This window comes from Sardina pilchardus, chromosome 2, assembly GCF_963854185.1.
Source record: "Sardina pilchardus chromosome 2, fSarPil1.1, whole genome shotgun sequence".
Lineage (NCBI taxonomy): Eukaryota > Metazoa > Chordata > Actinopteri > Clupeiformes > Clupeidae > Sardina > Sardina pilchardus.
In genome coordinates, this window is record NC_084995.1 from 2,052,955 (window position 1) to 2,071,435 (window position 18,481).

General features: G+C 40.6%; 2 protein-coding genes across 3 annotated transcripts; both read left to right on the top strand.

Annotated features, from left to right (window-relative positions):
• Positions 1 to 398: 398 nt before the first annotated feature.
• On the top strand, positions 399 to 7,527 carry LOC134059673 (endophilin-B1-like). 2 transcript variants are annotated; one of them, XM_062516125.1, is made up of 11 exons: positions 399 to 637; positions 872 to 1,013; positions 1,340 to 1,468; positions 2,254 to 2,387; positions 2,628 to 2,720; positions 3,200 to 3,286; positions 4,495 to 4,518; positions 5,778 to 5,867; positions 6,037 to 6,137; positions 6,313 to 6,550; positions 6,943 to 7,527. In XM_062516125.1, the coding sequence occupies exons 1-11, from the start codon at positions 575 to 577 to the stop codon at positions 7,048 to 7,050; spliced, it is 1,209 nt and encodes a 402-aa protein (XP_062372109.1). In that variant the 5' UTR covers positions 399 to 574; the 3' UTR covers positions 7,051 to 7,527. The 2 variants fall into 2 exon arrangements, with proteins under 2 accessions (XP_062372109.1, XP_062372117.1); XM_062516133.1 differs by lacking the exons at positions 3,200 to 3,286; positions 4,495 to 4,518 and having other exon boundaries at positions 400 to 637.
• A 572-nt stretch (positions 7,528 to 8,099) lies between these two features.
• Positions 8,100 to 18,455, top strand: pgm2 (phosphoglucomutase 2). Its single transcript, XM_062516145.1, has 13 exons — positions 8,100 to 8,313; positions 9,609 to 9,776; positions 10,152 to 10,343; positions 11,064 to 11,147; positions 11,312 to 11,505; positions 11,605 to 11,794; positions 11,977 to 12,074; positions 12,450 to 12,639; positions 13,008 to 13,101; positions 14,297 to 14,426; positions 16,168 to 16,357; positions 16,609 to 16,742; positions 17,008 to 18,455. Exons 1-13 carry the CDS (start codon positions 8,239 to 8,241, stop codon positions 17,108 to 17,110), a joined length of 1,842 nt encoding a protein of 613 aa, XP_062372129.1. The 5' UTR covers positions 8,100 to 8,238; the 3' UTR covers positions 17,111 to 18,455.
• Positions 18,456 to 18,481: the final 26 nt, after the last annotated feature.

Sequence of the window (18,481 nt, forward strand, 5' to 3'; positions counted from 1 at the left end):
TCAATTTGAGCGGTCGACGGCCCCTTACGACCCCTCGTGCCGTGGAACCTAAATTACAACCATGGCTCATTCGAGTCAACTCGGAACGGGGGTTCGAGCTAAAACACATTTGGGCAACTTTACTCACTGCAATCTTCTGTTCACTTAGTACACGTTTGATGTGGTAGGCTACAGCCGTCTTGCCATATAGCCTGATGTCACATTATAGATGACAAATGCCGAGGAATATTTTGTCCTTCTCGTTCTACAAGTGGGTCTCTGCAATATATCTAGTTGGGCGGACAAGTCGGAATTACGAGTTGTGACGAACGCGGCATAATGTTTTCCCTGTGCGCATCATGGTTGAACGATGTCGCCAACGGAGTGACAACCAATGAAGTTGCATGAAGCCGACTGACGTCCAACCCTAAAACAGATGACAGAAGACCGTGTTTAAGGGTGTAATGCATAACACTGATTGTTACTAACGGTTTCTATCGGCACTGCAAAGTGACTGGATTGTTTGTGGTCATTCCGCGGTCAAAGGAGCAGGCCTAGCCGTTGCGAACAATCGGGATCCCAGTCGTAAACAAACATGGATTTCGATGTCAGAAGATTGGCAGCAGACGCTGGTACTTTACTCAGCCGTGCAGTTCAGGTAGCACTATAAATTCTAATACCAAGACCCTCTGACCTTTCATGTCGTTTTAAAATGAGATAGGCTCTAGAGATGTATGTAGGCTACTACTGTATGTTTGCGTAATGTAGGCTACACTGGCTGATAAGATGTTGAGTTAACGCTGTAACAATTATGTATAAAACCATTAGACCACTGCAGTGGTCGCCTTACAGCATGGTGTGCACCAAGCCATAACAACCTCACATTGTACAGTTCACAGAGGAGGTTCTTGGACACGCTGAAAGGACTGAACTGGATGCCCACTTGGAGAACCTTCTTACTAAGGCAGAGGCGACCCAGCAATGGACAGACAAAATAATGAAACAAACTGAAGTTTTATTACAACCTAATCCAAGTAAGATCGCTCTGTCTGATTTTCCCAAAGTTTACTCTTCACGACACGTAGCCGACATTTCTTGTTGTCAATTACTGTAGCGCATAGCCCACTTCAACAGATGTATTCATAGTGTGAAATTATACCATGCCGTAAATGCAATGGCTGTGGCAGAAGGCTACCTTTAAGCTACTATATACTGTCCCAATGGCGTCATCCCAGCTAAGTGTTAAGTAGGCTGTTCTCCATCTGCTCTTTAACTCAGGCACTTTGAGTAGATCCCACTCCATGCTGATCTTGTGCCATACTATGTTGTCTCTAAATTGAGTTAACCTTTGTGAACACAGATCTCAGACTAGAGGAGTTCCTGTATGAGAAACTGGAGAAAATGCCTCCTGTAAGGCCAAACAACCTTGAGCTGCTTGGAGAATGTTTGATCGACTCTGGACATGAGTTTGGTCCTGGAACAGCATATGGTGAGAGGACTGGTGCACCACAGGCTGTTAGATTACACTGTACAACAAGTTGAGAGCAGAGCAGTGGATACACATGGTCTCCAAAATGACCCATAATGCATGACTGTATGCAATATGCAGTAGTCTAGGGCAGCAACACACCTTTTCAAGGTGGGCAGAAACATCCATAATATTTCCAATATGTCCAACAATTCATAATATTACAGAATGATACATGCACAAGCATAAAGCAATCATCAGCCATTTAATCAAGTAGGAAGACATGGAAAAGTTAACAGATTCATTCATTGTTGGCTGTCAACCCCCACCCTCACACCCCCTTGCTACTGCCTCCTTGCTGCTCATGAGAGTTGATTAGATGAAGCCCTCCCCTGGCCAGGCCCAACATTATATGCCCTAGTGTGGTACTGGCAGCATGCAATTTCACATCTCAAATATGCAGCTCTGTTACATGCTTCTGTTGGTGTCGTGTGAGAAAGCATGCATGCTGCACAGTACATCTTGGGCCAATTATTTTCAAACATTGGTGTGGATCACCATGGTCTGGTCATGGACCTTAATAAGGTTCCATGACCATTTCTGGTACTAATTAAGTCTTCGGTGTGTACACATGATACGAGCGAGAAGGAGATTTTAGATGAAGGCACTTTCTTACAGTGATGTCCCAAACCTGGTCTGTGTGTGCTGATTCTGTTGAATATTAATGAACTGGTTTTGATTTATGCCAGTTATTTTGATTGTAAGTGAAATTACATTATACCTTTTGAAATATTGTTTCACTACAGGAAACGCTTTAGTCAAGTGCGGTGAAGTTGAGAAGCAGCTAGGGAGTGCTGAGCGAGAATGCAGCCAGTCATTGGCCATCAACTTCATCTCACCTCTGAGGAACTTTATTGAAGGGGACTGTACAATTCTTGCAGTAAGACAAGGTTATGCTATCAGAACTATATTCAAGAATTTTGTGTGCTATGGAATTGTACAGAACTTTGTACAGCATAGTCACCATCACCAAATATATTGCCGGTCAGTATCACAGTCAGTCAGCTATTTAGTGTTATTTGTGTGTATGTATCATAACTGTTTAAAAAGCCATTGCATGTTTAATTGGAATCCAGCTTGACCTTTGCTTATTGACCTACAATTCCACTCCCCACTAAAGAGGGAGCGCAAGCTGCTGCAGAATAAACGTCTGGATTTGGATGCTGCTAAAACACGTCTGAAGAAGGCCAAAGAGGCAGATACCCGGTCTACAGTGAGTGTCACATTAATTTGAATATCATGTTGTTGATGTGCTGGTGTATTGTTGCAAACTGTTCCATGATGTCTTCAAAGTGCTTAGTATTTAGTGCTATTGTGATATACCATTTTACCCTAATTAAACATGACTGTTACTAAAGGTATGTCTAAATAGATGGAGATAACAGTGATTGCTTTTAACTCAGTGAACCAGCGTCCCAAGTCTTTCATGGTCTGAAACATCAGCATTAAATATTTTGGTAGACAACTTTAAAAAATGTACTTAATTCCACATTTTCCATGCTGGAATTTAACATTTTGAAATAATTCATTATGTTGATTTTATATGATTGTTCTTGGCAGTATGGAGCACCAATTTATGATTACCAGTTTAGAATTTAAAGAGACCTTTTGCAGTTTTCATATTTTCATGCATCTCAAACTCTTTTACTCTTCATCTCCTGTTTCCTTGCGACTGGATTGCCGTCCTAAAAGCAACTTAGCTCCACCCCTCCACTGGGAGAGGAGTATGTGACACACTTTTCCTACATGTTCAGCTTCTTGCATGTCAGATGGCTTAAGGTTTGTCAACTCTGCACTGGCTCCTCCACCCAGAACACCTGTATGCCAGCTCCATTGTTAGTTGTAGCCTTGCCTTATCAACACAGGGATCTCAGAAGTGGTCATCACTGTCATACAGATATATGAGCATTCTCCCTTGCTCATCAGTATGCTACTGTCAGCCACTAGAGGCAAATGAGATGACTCTCTTTATACTTTTTATAGTAAATGGTCTGGAGGCGACCGTGATCTAGTATGGACTGTGTGGAGGGCAGTTACAATGTCAGAATCAATCCAAACACCTCTTGAATACATAAGTTGAAGGGTGGTTGAAACACCCTCAGATGCGTAGACCACTGCAGAGGTCTGCGCTGGGTCATCCCCAGGGAGTCTGAAACAAGCAAGTCTGTTTTTTGATGCACAGTCTGCGCTATTGGCCTACTGTAGTGTGTAACATAAACAAATGCTGATATTTTTAGCAGTTTGAATATTGAAATCTGAATGATCCTCTTGTTATATTGATCCTGCTGTCCTCAATCAGGGAGCTGCTTCCAATTTTTGGATACTCGGCAATTGCCACTATTTGTAGTAGTAGTTGTAGTAGGTAAAAATGGACTCTGTGCATTGTGTAATAATGCACTCTCTGACTGAAAAGGTCCATGTGCATCATTTACAGTAGTCCTGTTTATCTATGATGTTAACAGCCTAACAGTATGTGTGGTTGGCACAGTACATCCTTTGTATGCATGTTTTGGTGCTGCATGGACAGTCTGTATGTATTGTTCTGGTGATGAAATTGGCACAGGTTCAAACAAATACAGGACACTCTTGTTTGTTTCAGGCTGCTGATCATAAAGCGGAATTGTTTGGCGTTGTGAATTTGAACTGGTGTTGCAGCACGTGCTATGCTCATTGTTAGAATGATATTCTCAGATGAACAGTAGCACTCTTGAAGAACAGTAGCACTCTTCATTGACTCATCTCGTTTGTCTCTTACAGCCTACAGTGTGTGTGACAATGAATCAAAGTATTCTCCCTCTTTATGAGTGTGAAGTGAATTTGTGGTGTTTGTGTAATGTTGTTGATGTGGATTATGAGATATCCCTACACTTACTTGTCACTGCTCTGCTTACATCAGGCTACTTTGAGGTTGATGTAGTGGAAGTGTGGTAAGGACAGTTGTTTGCTTTTTTTAATTTGTGTCTGTCTTTATCTAAAATGCATATCAGATGTGGGCTGAGGAGGTGTCACAGGTAAGTGATTATGAGTGTGTTACTTTGTTACGTTTCTCTCTAAACTCCTTGGACCCAAACAGGCAAAGCAGTTTCAGAGAGTGAGAGCTATTCTGTAATTCTGGTGATGACGGGGTGTCTATCAGGAGCTCATAAAACACAATCAAAATGTCTGACTTCTCTCAATTCTGCACCTATGGAGACATACTGTATATCCTTTGTGCAGATATTTTGCAGAGGAGATGCTGCAACTACATTCATTACATTCTATAACAATATTGTTATTCACTGTAGAGGTATTACTGCAGGGGAATGACAATGCCTGCCTACTTTCCTGTGCTTTTCACTTTCTGCTATACAGTATATGCTACGCTTAACATTGACAAGTTACATTATACTGTATAGTGCTGTAAGAAGTGGTTACCGTGCAAGAACTGCTAATGAGCTAAATTGGTCCCTGTGCCTCATGCCCATTGTAGGCATTGATAATGAAGTTCCTTAAAAAGTGTATTGGATTATAATGATTTACTACTTTATTGCAATTATTTATCCATGTAAGGCACAAACTTCACTTCACATGTTACTTTGCATTTTCTTTGTTATTATATATAAGGCAACAGAAAAGAGACACCAAGAGAAAGACAAAACAATTCTTAATGATACCTTTGAAATGGGGAATATTGTGTGGCTGTCAGTGGGACTGGGTGTTATTTTGTGTTGTTTATGGGCAGCTGTGTTCCCACCTTAGTCTCGTGGATTTGTTAGATCTTGAAATCTACCAACTCAATGTGAATCTGCTGGAATTTGCTCTTTTGAGATGTGCTTGGATAGGATGCTAATGGTTACTACTGACAGCCAGGCAATACCTCAGGAGATGTTATTACTCCCTATTGAATGTGTTTGAAGGACCATGTCTAGTTGTAATGTGCACCTACATTCTCTCAGGCGAGTTTCTCTCACCTTGTTTTATTTTTGACTGATTGGTTCTCATTCCTGATATTCATTATCTTCCATCTTTTATTTCAATTATCTTTTTTCTTCAGTTGTATTTGGACTTGTTTAGGCTTTCTTCCTCAGTTGTATTTGGACTTCCCTAGGCTGTACTGATGGGAGAGTAGAGAGCGAAGCTGATAGGAAGCAAGTGGGAGACAGAGATTAGAAGTAGGTTCGGGAAATGGACATGCACCTGGCTTCCCACACTCCGTCTTATATCTACGAGTCTGTTGGCTGTTACTGTTTCAGTCTTGCTCACTCTGTTGGTTTGTTCTTGTATGTGTCAGGCTGAGACGGAGCTGAGGATTTCCCAGAGTGAGTTTGACCGACAGGCTGAGATGACCCGGCTGCTCCTGGAGGGACTCAGCAGCACACATGTAAGTGACTCGTGTCAGCAGATTCATTTCTGGCTGTCCATTTTCCTTTAAAGTCTCTCTCTTAAAACTTCCAAACTTAAGTGTACATTTTCCAGACTTTGGTTCAGATATGTCTCCATATATTCAACCCTTAACAAGGCTAATTCAGTCTATCATATCTTTCTAACAGACACACCATCTTCGCTGTTTAACTGACTTTGTGGACACACAGACAACATACTATGAACAGTGCCATCTGTATATGGGCAACCTGCAGAAACAATTGGGAAGGTGACTGAACATTCATTCACCAGTGAAGTTACATATCTTTTATAGTACCATATAGGCTACCAGATCTACTAATTTTGAATTAGTCTGTCACTTCAGTGTCCTTTTTCTATGGATCCTTGTTCTATGAATTAATTCCTGACATTTCTGGAAAAAATTCTCTCATTCATGTTTCTAGTTTTTCATCTGTGTTCTGTGCCAACAACAATCAACCCTCCGTGAGTGCTGCCCCGGATGGTGTCTCTCTACCCTTAACCTCCACAGCATCGGGGGCCTCTGTCCTGCCACCTCCTGTCCCTTCCCACTCCTCCCTTTCTGTTAGGGACCTGTGCCTCTCCAAGGGCACATGTAAGGCCCGTGTGCTGTACAATTACAGCGCTGCATCCAGCTCTGAGCTCTCTCTGCTGGCCGATGAGGTTAGTTCAACTTCCTGTATTTTAAGCAAAGATGTGGTGTTCAAAGATGATGCTCCATGCAAGTCAGCTTGTTAGACCACTCTGGTCTGTATCTCATAAAGCCAGAACAGTAATTGCACACCCTGTAAGTACATACTATTATGTAAGTGTAAACAGGGCCCAATTCTTTTGAATGCATGATGCAGCATGATGGCTGTTCAAGTCAGGTCAAGTAGGCCACATTTTCTGTTCCATTAATCTGTATTGGAGCCAGATGTATTGCAAAAAGTACAGCCACAAATCCAGTTCCTTAGCCACTGTAGCCTACAGTACATGGATTAAGGAGGACCTTTTTCAGGAGGACTGACAGAGATTATACGTGTGTGTTTTTTTTTCATGTTTGTTGTTTTTAGGAGATAACTGTGAGCAGTGTGCCTGACATGGATTCTGACTGGTTGATGGGAGAGCGAGGTGACAAGAAAGGAAAAGTACCAATCACCTACCTCCAGCTGCAGAGCTGAAGCACTGTCTGATGCCCCAGAAGAACTGAAACGTTCCACCAATGTGATGGACAAAAGCAATAGGACTCACCTGTAGCACTGCCATATCTTATGAATGAGAAGTATCAGTATTTAGATATTGTGTGTTTTTTGTCAATGTGCCAAAACATTTTTAACAATAAAAATATAATCTTTGACCAGACAACTGCCATGCAGTGATGTGCCTAAAATCAGTGGTGGATTTACGTTGTACTGTGGCTAAAGAAACGTTACTTTGAATCATGACTAGTAATGTAGATCGCAGTTGATAGGATTGGTGTGTATTTAAGGGGTTCAAGAGTAGTATAAAAGGATATAATACTTTGCATTGGTGTCTCAACAGTACTTCTGTATAATGAGGTAATCAACATTGTGACTAGTTTGTTAACAACAATGCTAAACATGTATTATTATGCAAATAATTTTATGCAAATCCAGGCTAGAACCACCACTGGCTAAAATAAATATTTGAAAACTTCGTTTCTGGTTAGCCTACTTTACCTGTCCTGTGCCACAGGGAGTGTTGGTTACATTGAACAGAAAGCGTACAGAAAACAGATGGGCACTCAGAGCACAGATGTCAAGGCCAAACGTGTTGTCTCACAACCTTAACCAAAACTAAACTTTGAGTATTGCTGTGATGTAGATCCAAAACATGAACTCTTCTATGGCCCATACACACATCTTACAATTAATAATTTATAGTAGTAGGCCTATAGGTTTAGCTTTTGGCAAGATCTTGTATTGATGATGGGAGTCAAAGCACTCAGTAAAGTCTCCTGCAGCACATTCCAGTCCCACAATTTGAGCCTGATTAATCCTGTCATTTGTCAGGTCTAGAATATGGCCTGTAGGGAGGGGGGGCGTCAATGATGGGATAACCTACGCCTGGCAGTCAGCTGACGATGCTGCTGCTGTGCATAGCTGTAATTGGCCAGAAGCACTGTCAGTGGCCAGAGACAGAGACGAGTGCACTCCCTCTTCCGCGAGCGTGCGGGTACTTCGTGACGGAGTGAGTAGGAGGGTCTAATCAGTGTCAGTGACAGGACCGACCGGTGAATGAACTACTCTAACGTTACACGCACAACGTGTGTGAACTGCCTTTCTTGTATGTCCACTGAATACCAGTGAGCTAATCAATACCAAACATTTGTAAAGAAAGTAAACGATATGGCGAACGATCTGCCAACCACGGGGAACATTAGCTTGGACGATGCTTTAAAACAATGGCTGCAATTTGACAAGGTAGGATATGGCATTGGCAGAGTTATGCTATTGTTGCTAGTTCTGATAACATTAATAGAAAACTAACTAACAAGCTAACCTTAGCTCGGTGATTTTTGTCCATTTGATGATGAGGTACAACAACACACCACGTTCTTACTCATTATGTTAGTATTTGTTTACCTGCAACAAGCTAGCAAAGAGGAAACTCGGTGTTAAGATTAATGTAAGTTGCTAGCTAGCAGATGTCGCCTTCTGACATGAACAAGAAATGTAAGCAAGTTATGTTAGTGATAATATGTTAGGGATCTGCTGAAAACCTATGCGTTAGCCAAAACTTGTCATCTGCTTCGAAGCAGGTAACGCTGTTACTGTTAAACTATAGTAAGGAGATACACTAATTTAAGGAGTTCACTAAGTTGTACCATACCCGATGTTACTTCACCAGATTCTGGATTGTTGTGTAATAGCCTTCAAAGTCTGCTGAAATGTCATGACATAAGACTACCTGGTTTTGATGACCCTCAATATGGAAACGTGATTTGGCCTTATTAGGCTTGATAGCCTACTAGTCAGAATATTGGCAGAATATCATAATATAATAGATATACTATATAATAATAATCCGAATATATAATAGCCTATTCAGAATATTTCATGTTCGTTAGGCATGTCTGATAGTAATGCATGGAAAAGCTGAAGTCTAGCTGGTATCACTACCACATGAGCATGTTGTAATGTCTTAATTGGAGTAACGTGCTGTGTTGGCATCTGATCCTCTTGGACACATGAAATACATTCTCTTACTCTAAAGGGAAGTAGGAGGTTGCTGATTAACTGAAATTGGAAAGCAAATAAGATGATTTTTCCCCTTTAGGCTGTGATGAGGTTAGGTGGGTCCCACACACTCAAAGCTCTGTCAGTGGTAAATTGAGGTATGTGTGTGGATGGAGGTGAGAGAGGCTAAAGAGGCCTCACATGCCTCCAGTTACATTGCACTAGAATGAGGCAAATTTTTCTGTCACGAGAAATGCAATGGGGGCTGGCAGAAAGATGATTGCTGTGAATGAGGAGAATTTTCCATTGTCTTTTGAATTTGTCATTCCTTCATTTCTCATAGGTTTTTAGGCCTACATCCAAAACCAAAACATGATATTCACCACACCACACTCAGAGGAGACAGTTCTCTAACCTTGTACATTTAGCAAATTTATTAGAAAAATGCTGATATCCTTGCATGCTAGATTCACGCCAATGACTAATGATTTTTCATCTAAAAATGTTTTTTTTGTCAACTTGTTTTTTTATTGAATCAGAACCCAAAGACCATTGCTGCCGTCAGGGGCCTGCTAAAAGAGGGGGCTGTTTCAGAGCTCCAGACATGCTTTGGGGCCCGGATGGAGTTCGGCACGGCTGGCCTGAGGGCCCCCATGGGACCTGGTGTCTCCCGCATGAATGACCTCACCATCATCCAGACCACTCAGGTGATTGATCTGATGTTACCATCTTTTGCACCAAGCAGGTTGTTATGTGATGTTAGCATTAGTATTCTAAAATAGTTTAATATGAATCAAAGATAATTGAATTACTAGGCAAAATCATTTTATTAATTTAAAGCCATGTGCATGATCCCATGTGGAAAGTTTGGGCCACAGTATATCCCCAAGAATGGGGAAACTGTGATGAAACTGTGTCTCAGGAAGCTATAGTAGCAACCTTGTTTGTGAGAATGCAGCGACAAGCCTATTTAACTGTCCTCTTCTCCTATTTTTGTGGTTGCGATGTTAGCATACAATGTACACAAAATGTACCTCTGTAGAAACTGCTAGACTGTTGCTAATGTCCTGTGCTTTTCATAGGGATTCTGCAGCTATCTGGAGGGAAGTCTTCCAGACCTGAAGGAGAAGGGCGTAGTAATAGGGTTCGATGCCCGCGCTCATCCCCCAAGTGGTGGCAGTAGCAAGAGGTTTGCCTCTCTCGCTGCTACGGTTTTCATCAACAGAGGAGTGCCCGTTTACCTGTTTTCTGACATAACACCCACACCTTTTGTGGTATGTATTTTTTATATTGTAGAATTGCTCTAGAGGTTTTAACAGATGTTTTTATCACGGCTGCAATTTTGAGGCATTTTGTTATCAATTAAAGTTGGAAGACAACAGGTTTATGTGTGATATTACTATAGCAAAAGTCCTTGATAGACAAGACTTTGATCCTGCTTTTGGGAAAATCTTGGGTTGAGTCACTTTTATTGAAGACATCGTAGTCTGTGACATGTTATAATGAATGTTTTAAAATGTTTTAATGTTAAGAAAGTTTCTAGCAATAGCATACAATTGTACATCAAGTTGGTGAGAAGATACTAGATCACTTTCTCACTCTCACTGACGTGGAGAGGGGCAGTGTGCACCTGTTTCTGTGCAACATGTATTGAACAGCATTTTACAGCAGCATGATGTCACTGTCTTTTTAGTTCTTTTTTAGTTTTTAGTCCTTCAAGAAGCTTAATGTAGTTCCAAACATTAAAGCATGGCTAGTACAAACTTTGTAGCATTACAGCTTTACTTTACTGTACTGTATAACTGTTTTGTACTGTATAAGTTGGAGCAGCGTTTGATTGAATCGGCTGATGATTGAATTGGCTTCTGTTAAGTGTTGTCTACCGGCTATATCACGGCGGTGGAATTATTATTCCATAGCCCTCCTTACCTGTACCCCCTGACCAGCACATTTCCTCTGCTGTGCTTGAGAAGTTGTCATTTGTTTTCTTTCAGCCATTCACCGTGTCTCATCTCGGTCTTTGTGCTGGCATCATGGTGACGGCCTCCCACAACCCCAAGCAGGATAATGGCTACAAGGTGCTCAATATTTTTATTTAATATTTTGATTAAATTTAGAATTTTGTTCATGTTAGTTCTTGTTTATGCACATAAGCAGAGGAATGGAGAAATGTGACAGATTATTGTCAAATAAATTGAATTCAGATCAATCTGATGCTACATGTAGTCTTTTTGTGTGTTAGGTGTACTGGAATAATGGTGCCCAGATCATCCCACCCCATGATAAGGGAATCGCCACTGCAATAGAAAAGAACTTGGAGCCATGGCCCAAGTCCTGGGACACAGAAGAGGCTATGAAGAACCCATTACTAAAAGATCCTTACCAGGACATCCACAGCGAGTATTTCAGTGCAATACAGAAACACTGCTTTCACAGGTAAGCACAAAAAGATAACCTCATCATCTGTCTTTCCTCTATCTGATTCGTCTATATTAGAGTTGTTTTATGTTAACCTAATTTTCTTCTCATTCACAGAGAAATCAATGGAAAGTCAGAGGTGAAGATTGTGCATACCTCAGTGCATGGTGTTGGCCACACATTTGTGCAGGCAGCCTTTAAGGCATTTGACCTTCAACCTCCATTTGCAGTTCAGGAGCAAAAGGATCCAGACCCGGAGTTCCCCACTGTCAAATACCCCAACCCAGAGGAAGGAGAAGGAGTTTTAGTGAGTAGAAATGTTCGCTCTCCATAGAGAGCTGTGTATTGTGTTGGCTTCATGGCAGTACATAGATACTGTACAGTATGTATGTATGTATGTATGTATGTATGTACTTGATAATATCTGTCTTTTAATGGTCTGTAAATTGATCGTGATGTGTTTTACTGTTTGTTTGTGTGTATGCGCAGACTCTGTCGTTTGCTCTAGCTGACAAGGAGGGTGCCACCGTTGTGCTGGCTAATGACCCTGATGCAGATCGCCTGGCTGTGGCCGAGAAGCAGACAAGGTGTGTGTCTGTGTGTGTGTCTGTGTGTGTTTGTTTGTGTGTGTGTGTGTGTGTGTGTGTGTGTGTGTGTGTGTGTGTGTGTGTGTGTGTGTGTGTGTGTGTGTGTGTGTGTGTGTGTGTGTGTGTGTGTGTGTGTCTGTGTGTGTGTGTGTGTGTCTGTGTCTGTGTCTGTGTGTCTGTCTGTCTTAGTACTGAGCACAGAAAAGCAAACAGGGATTTTGATGTAATCATTGTAATGTACCATTTGTACTGTATGTAAGCATTAACTTCACCGTTCACCCTATGACTTTCAGATTATTAGGGTGTCAATTTTACATTTCAATGGATATGTCTGAACATTTTTCTTTTTCTTTTGTCCTTTTCTCAATTTGTCAGTGGCCAGTGGAGAGTTTTTTCAGGGAATGAGCTGGGAGCTCTTTTGGGCTGGTGGGTTTTTCAGTGCTGGAAGAAACAACAGAATGCAGACCAATTGAAAGAGACCGTGAAGGATGTCTACATGCTGGCCAGCACAGTTTCCTCTAAGATTCTACGAGCCATCGCCATAAAAGAAGGCTTCCATTTTGAGGTACAGTGTAAGAAGTTCTGAGGTTAACTAGCAAATTGTGCACTAACATAGTTTCTTCATTGCTTACAGTATGTGGAGGAGCTGCTTCTTTAAACACAGGATAAAACAAATAAAATAACCAACTGGATGTACTACTTGAATTGTACATTTATTTACTTGTCAGAATCACACCAATATTACTATACATCTGTTTTTGGCATATACCACTGATTTGTACTGTAGGTACTGGGACAAGGTTTATTTGTTGTCGTAATATGATGGCTTTTTGAGAAACATTCCCCAGCATCCCGCATATTTTTCATTTCTCTATTATTGCTCTCTCTCTTGTTGGTCTTCTAACTTTATTCCTCGTTGATTCCCTTGTTCAGGAGACCCTCACCGGATTTAAATGGATGGGGAACAGAGCAAAGGAGCTGCTGGAGCAGGGGAAAACAGTGCTTTTTGCATTTGAAGAGGCTATAGGTACAAAACTACACGACAGGCTTCATACTGTATATCCTGTGCAACACCTTGTCATTCTCACTAGCTGCTTGTCAGACCAATAGTAGGCTATTTATTTTTAAATACACATTAAATTGAACTACTTTGCAGTTCTATTTGTTATTCCATTTATCTGGACTCTGAGATTTGAAGGGGCAATGGTGTATATATACCCAATATTGGCAAAAGTATTTGCTCACCTTCCTTGACTGACATATGAACTTCAATCACATCCTTCTTAATCCATTGGGTTTATTATGACGTTGGTCCACCCTTTGCAGCTATAACAGCGTCAACTCTTCTGGGAAGGCCTTCTACAAGGTTTAGGGGTGTGTTTATGGGAATTTTTTACCATTCTTTCAGAAGCGCATTGATGTTGGACGAGGAGACTCACAAGGGAGCTACACCAGGCGCGTAACTGAAGCGTTCCGTTCGTGACGCGTAAAATCCATTTTGGAAGATGGATCTATTTTTTTCGAATGTACGCGTCACTGTTGCGTCTGGTGTAGCTGCTTCCATTGATTATAGTGATTATTAACTGCTGCAGCATACATGTCGTGAATGGAACGCTTCAGTTACGCGTCTGGTGTAGCTCCCCTGTTAATCTCCGCTCTACTGTAATTCATTCCAAAGGTGTTCTATTGGGCTGAGGTCAGGATGACTGTGCTGACACAATGCGAGGTTCATAGAAACATGGATGACAGGGTTTGTTGTGGATGAACTTGACTGGCCTGCACAGAGTCCTGACCTCAACCCAATAGAACACATTTGGGATGAATTAGAGTGGAGACTGAGAGCTAGTTTCCTCGTCCAACATCAGTGTGTGACCTCACAAATGAGCTTCAGAAAGAATGGTTTAAAAATCCCATAGACACACAATTTGTGGAAATCCATCCCAGAAGAGTTTAGTTGTATGTATACAGTATATACACACACACACATACTATATTGCCAAAAGTATTTGCTCACCTGCCTTGACTCACTGGGTTTTTTCCCCCCGATAATAAGTCATGTTATATACACCACACAAACATGACTTATTCTCGGAAAAAAAGTTACACAATCCTTATACAACAAATTGTGAGAGTATTTACAGAAAAGCTTTATTGTTCATTGCGTAATATTTCATTTTTACAAACATTTCAGTTTTAAGGTCATATTTACTGGTTATCGGCAGGGTATATGTGCAGCCCTGCAGTGCTCGATAAAGATGGCGTGAGTGCAGCAGCCATCGCAGGAGAGTTCATCTCCTACCTGGCAACCCAGAACACCACACTCTCTCAACAGCTCAAGGCTATCTATGAGGAGTGAGTGCAATATTTACAGTCTTTTTGTTTCATAAAGGCTGATGTGATACACTACATTGAGGGCTGAGAACCAAAGGGGCGTAAGTGACATTTCACCAACTTTACAGGAGAGCCAAAACAAATCTAACTGCTTCTATATGTTCACAGTTGGTTTGGTTTTTGTTCAATAACTATATATTTATAAATATTTTACTTCTATAATTTTGTCAGCTAAGAGAGCTCGTCAAGAGCTTTCAGGTGATATTTATAACTCAATTTTGACCAAAATGTCACTTATGCCCCTTTGGTTCTCAGCCCTCGACATCTGAAATGTATTTTCTTTCTCCCTTTCATCCTCTCAATGTGTGATTTCTTGCCTGTGCTGTAAATTATGTAATTGTCAACTCATGCCAGCTGTCAAGTTCTGATTTACAGTTTTTCTCAATTGTTTACACACAATTTCTGGTACTTGATACACAATTCTCATTATATGTAGCTCATGCACCAACCTCCTGAACCGATTCTCCTGAACTATAAGCACAATTTCTGCTTTACACTCAAATTGCAGTTCTATAACACACTGTTTTCAAAACACTACACACAATTCTGTGCATTAGACACAATTTTCATGAAGAAAATCTCCTGTTTTCACAAAGAACACACTGCCATTCAAATTCTAAAGCTAACTGCCCTACCATGCACACTGACTCATCAGATGGGCAAACTCCTGTCACACAGTCTTACAATTAGCAATCAGAGCTTTAGTATTACAGTAGTAGTACAGGCAGAGGCAGAGCCAGAGGAGTGAGAGTAAGAGGAGGAGGATGGGGAGGCCAAGGACCGTAATCTCTGATGAGATCCGAGCCACTAGAACATTGCAGTGCTGCGTATCAATACAGTACAGTACCGGACAGTACAATACAGCTCAATGAGCACAGTAGTACAGTATTGCCTGTGGGCTGTTCTGTAGGACTGTAAAAATAAAGTATGTGTCAAGTATTTGGGGAAAGTAATCCTACTTTGTATTCCTACACAGTTTACAGTATTTTACTATTTGTTTGGCAGCCGAAAGATTACCAACACAAGGGCTTCTGTCTCCTGAACAGGAAACTGAAATCATGAGCATTGTCCTACAAAAAACGGCATAACATTACGGCAAATACAAAGAAAAATGATAGAAAACAATGAGATATTTAAAAATATTGATAGGGTAAGCATATCAACTTACTGTATCAGCTTGTCTACTGTTTGCAGTGTAACACTGAACAAAAAAAGGCCCAAGTCATTATAATGAATGGAGAAGAAGTGTTTTCAATTCATCGCAGTGTTTTACACTGAGCACATCAGTGCTCAACTGGTCCTTATAAATGTCTTGATATATGATGGCTTGTGTGTGTCTCTTGAGAACAAAAGAGCATTTTGAGGAGAAATTACATTGTTTTGAAGGTAAAGTGTCATTTTGAGGGAGAATTGTGGAGTTTTGCCCATTGTGTGTGTTGTTTTGGATTTGTGTGTAGAGTTCTGAGAATATGAGGCATGCTTTCAGAAAATGTGTGTTAACAATCGAGAAAAACTGTAACATGGTCATCCTCATCCATACATACATATAGAACAAGATGTTAATCAGTAAATGTAAGATGTGGGCTAGGGAGCCATGCCTTTTTTTTCAGCTGTTGACAAATAAACTTTTCAGCACTCTGAGGACAAGACATTTCCAATATTGCAGTAATCATTTTAATTTGTTTTGTGTTCATCCTTTTAGGTATGGTTATCACATCACCAAAAACTCTTACTTCATCTGCCATGATCAGAACACTATTCGTCAGCTTTTTGAGCGGCTGAGAAACTTCAGTGGACCCAAGACATATCCTAAGGAATGTGGAGACGTATCTGTCACGGCAGTGCGAGACCTGACCACAGGGTTTGACAGTAACCAGCCCAACAACACCGCTGTGAGCTTTCATTTAATTTCCACTCAAATGTGCAGTCGAATTCAAGAGCTTTATCATTATTAGATCTTCTTTTATTCCTTCCTAAATGCTTTCTTGTCTTTAAATAATAAATTCAAACTATTAAGATCTTGAATTAATACAAAAATCCACCTACATTAGGTACTTCCCTCCTGTTCTTAGGATCAAGTATATGCCTTTATCATATCAAACATATCAAATGTGTTGTTTTGTCCCCCCTCTCTGTGTGTCAGGTTCTGCCCACCAGTAAGAGCAGTCAGATGGTCACGTTCACGTTTGCTAACGGTGGGGTGGCCACCATCCGCACCAGTGGAACTGAACCCAAGATCAAATACTACACTGAGCTGTGTGCTGCTCCAGGGAATAGGTAAACATGTGTGGCTTACAGTGTGCACATTATTCATGATATAGACATGGTTCTAGAAACCATCATATCTGATTTGACATGGAATGACCCATGTGTTTATTAAGTATTACAGTCAAAACTGTACTTATTTTTGCACTACCATGTTATTCTGTTTTCTCAAATTTGTCCAAGTATGTAAAGAATGAAGTTTATAAACAGTTTCTGCCTTAAATGTTGAAAACATATTTAAGTAATAATTCTCACTTTCCCTCTTTCTATTTTTCAGTGATCTGGCACAGCTAAAGGCAGAGCTGGATAGACTTGTTGATGCCATCGTAGAGAACTTCTTCCAGCCCAAGAAGAACAACCTGATCCCACGGTCAGACTGAGGATTAAAAGAGCAAATCACAAAGGACTGTAATGTTGTTAACATTGCCCTGCCATTCTGCTACATTTACACCACTAAGAAAATAAAAAATAAATAAAAAAAAATAATAATCACAAAATCACCCACTTTAACAGTACACCAGTGGTTCCCAAACGTTTCATGCCATTTGTTGGAGAGACTAGTAAATGATCTGTCACTTATTGGAGACGCAATGTAATTCCCCACTAGGCCATCAGTACTCCAAGAGATAAAAGCAATGAGTTTCCTGTGAATTTGGATAAAACCCCCGCTCCACAGGTTGGGAACCACTGGAGTGTAGTGAACTCACATAATATATTGTCCTCTGGACAATGTTATTTATTATTAATCATTTTTTTCTAATGATTTGTGATGATGCTGGATTTTCTGTGAATAATGATCTAATTACTGTTTTAAGTCTTAAAGCAGCCAAAAGAGCCTTTGACCTTTACACTGTAATTGCATAAGGGATCAGTGTTGAACTACCATACGTGTTAATAGTGAGCAATCTCTCAGGCATGAACGTGATTGATGTGCCAGTAGATCTAGAGCAAGATTACGGTTGTTCAGGATTTCATTACTTGCTGACTTGATATGATTGAGATACGCTTAAGTATGCTTTTATTTTGCGTTTTGAGATTGATTCTTGGGCTCAGGTGTCAATGATTTTTGATCACTAGTAGTATTCTGTGGTATGTATAGATATGTGCTTTTGTTTATGGAATGTTTTTTTTATTATTACTGGTATGGCTTGATGTATTCCAGACCAATACATCATGTGTTTCAGATCAAGTTCATCCCATACATATACTCCCAAGAATCTAAAACATGGTGTCTTAAATCATGAAATGGCCTTTCCAGAAAGTAGCCCAAGTGTGTGTCCATGTTCCTCTAAGGATGAAGACTGATATTCCAGAAATTCCAAAAATGTTCATTGCCCAGTCAACTGGTGGACTCAACGTGTGATCTGTTAGCATTATACTATGTACTTTTCATCCTCACAGCAATGCATAGTGAAACAGCTATAGTCAAGTGATACTGGACAGTGTTGTACTGTAATCATCTGGACCTCAAGGACCAGAAAAATAGCTCCACCTAGTGGCAATTTTATTCATGTGTGAAATCAACAGGTGCTAGATCAATGGGCCTACAGGCCGACCACAGTGCATAATGCTAGTAACCCCATAAGTTAATTTAATTGCTTGGAGCAACTGAACTGCTAACCAAAAATTACAACAACTTTTAGCCCATTAGGATTTAGGCTAACTAACTCTGCATACTGCGCACTGCAACCTTGGCCAATAAACACGATTAACAAGAGTGCCCTTTTTCTGTCTCTATTTGTTATGAATTA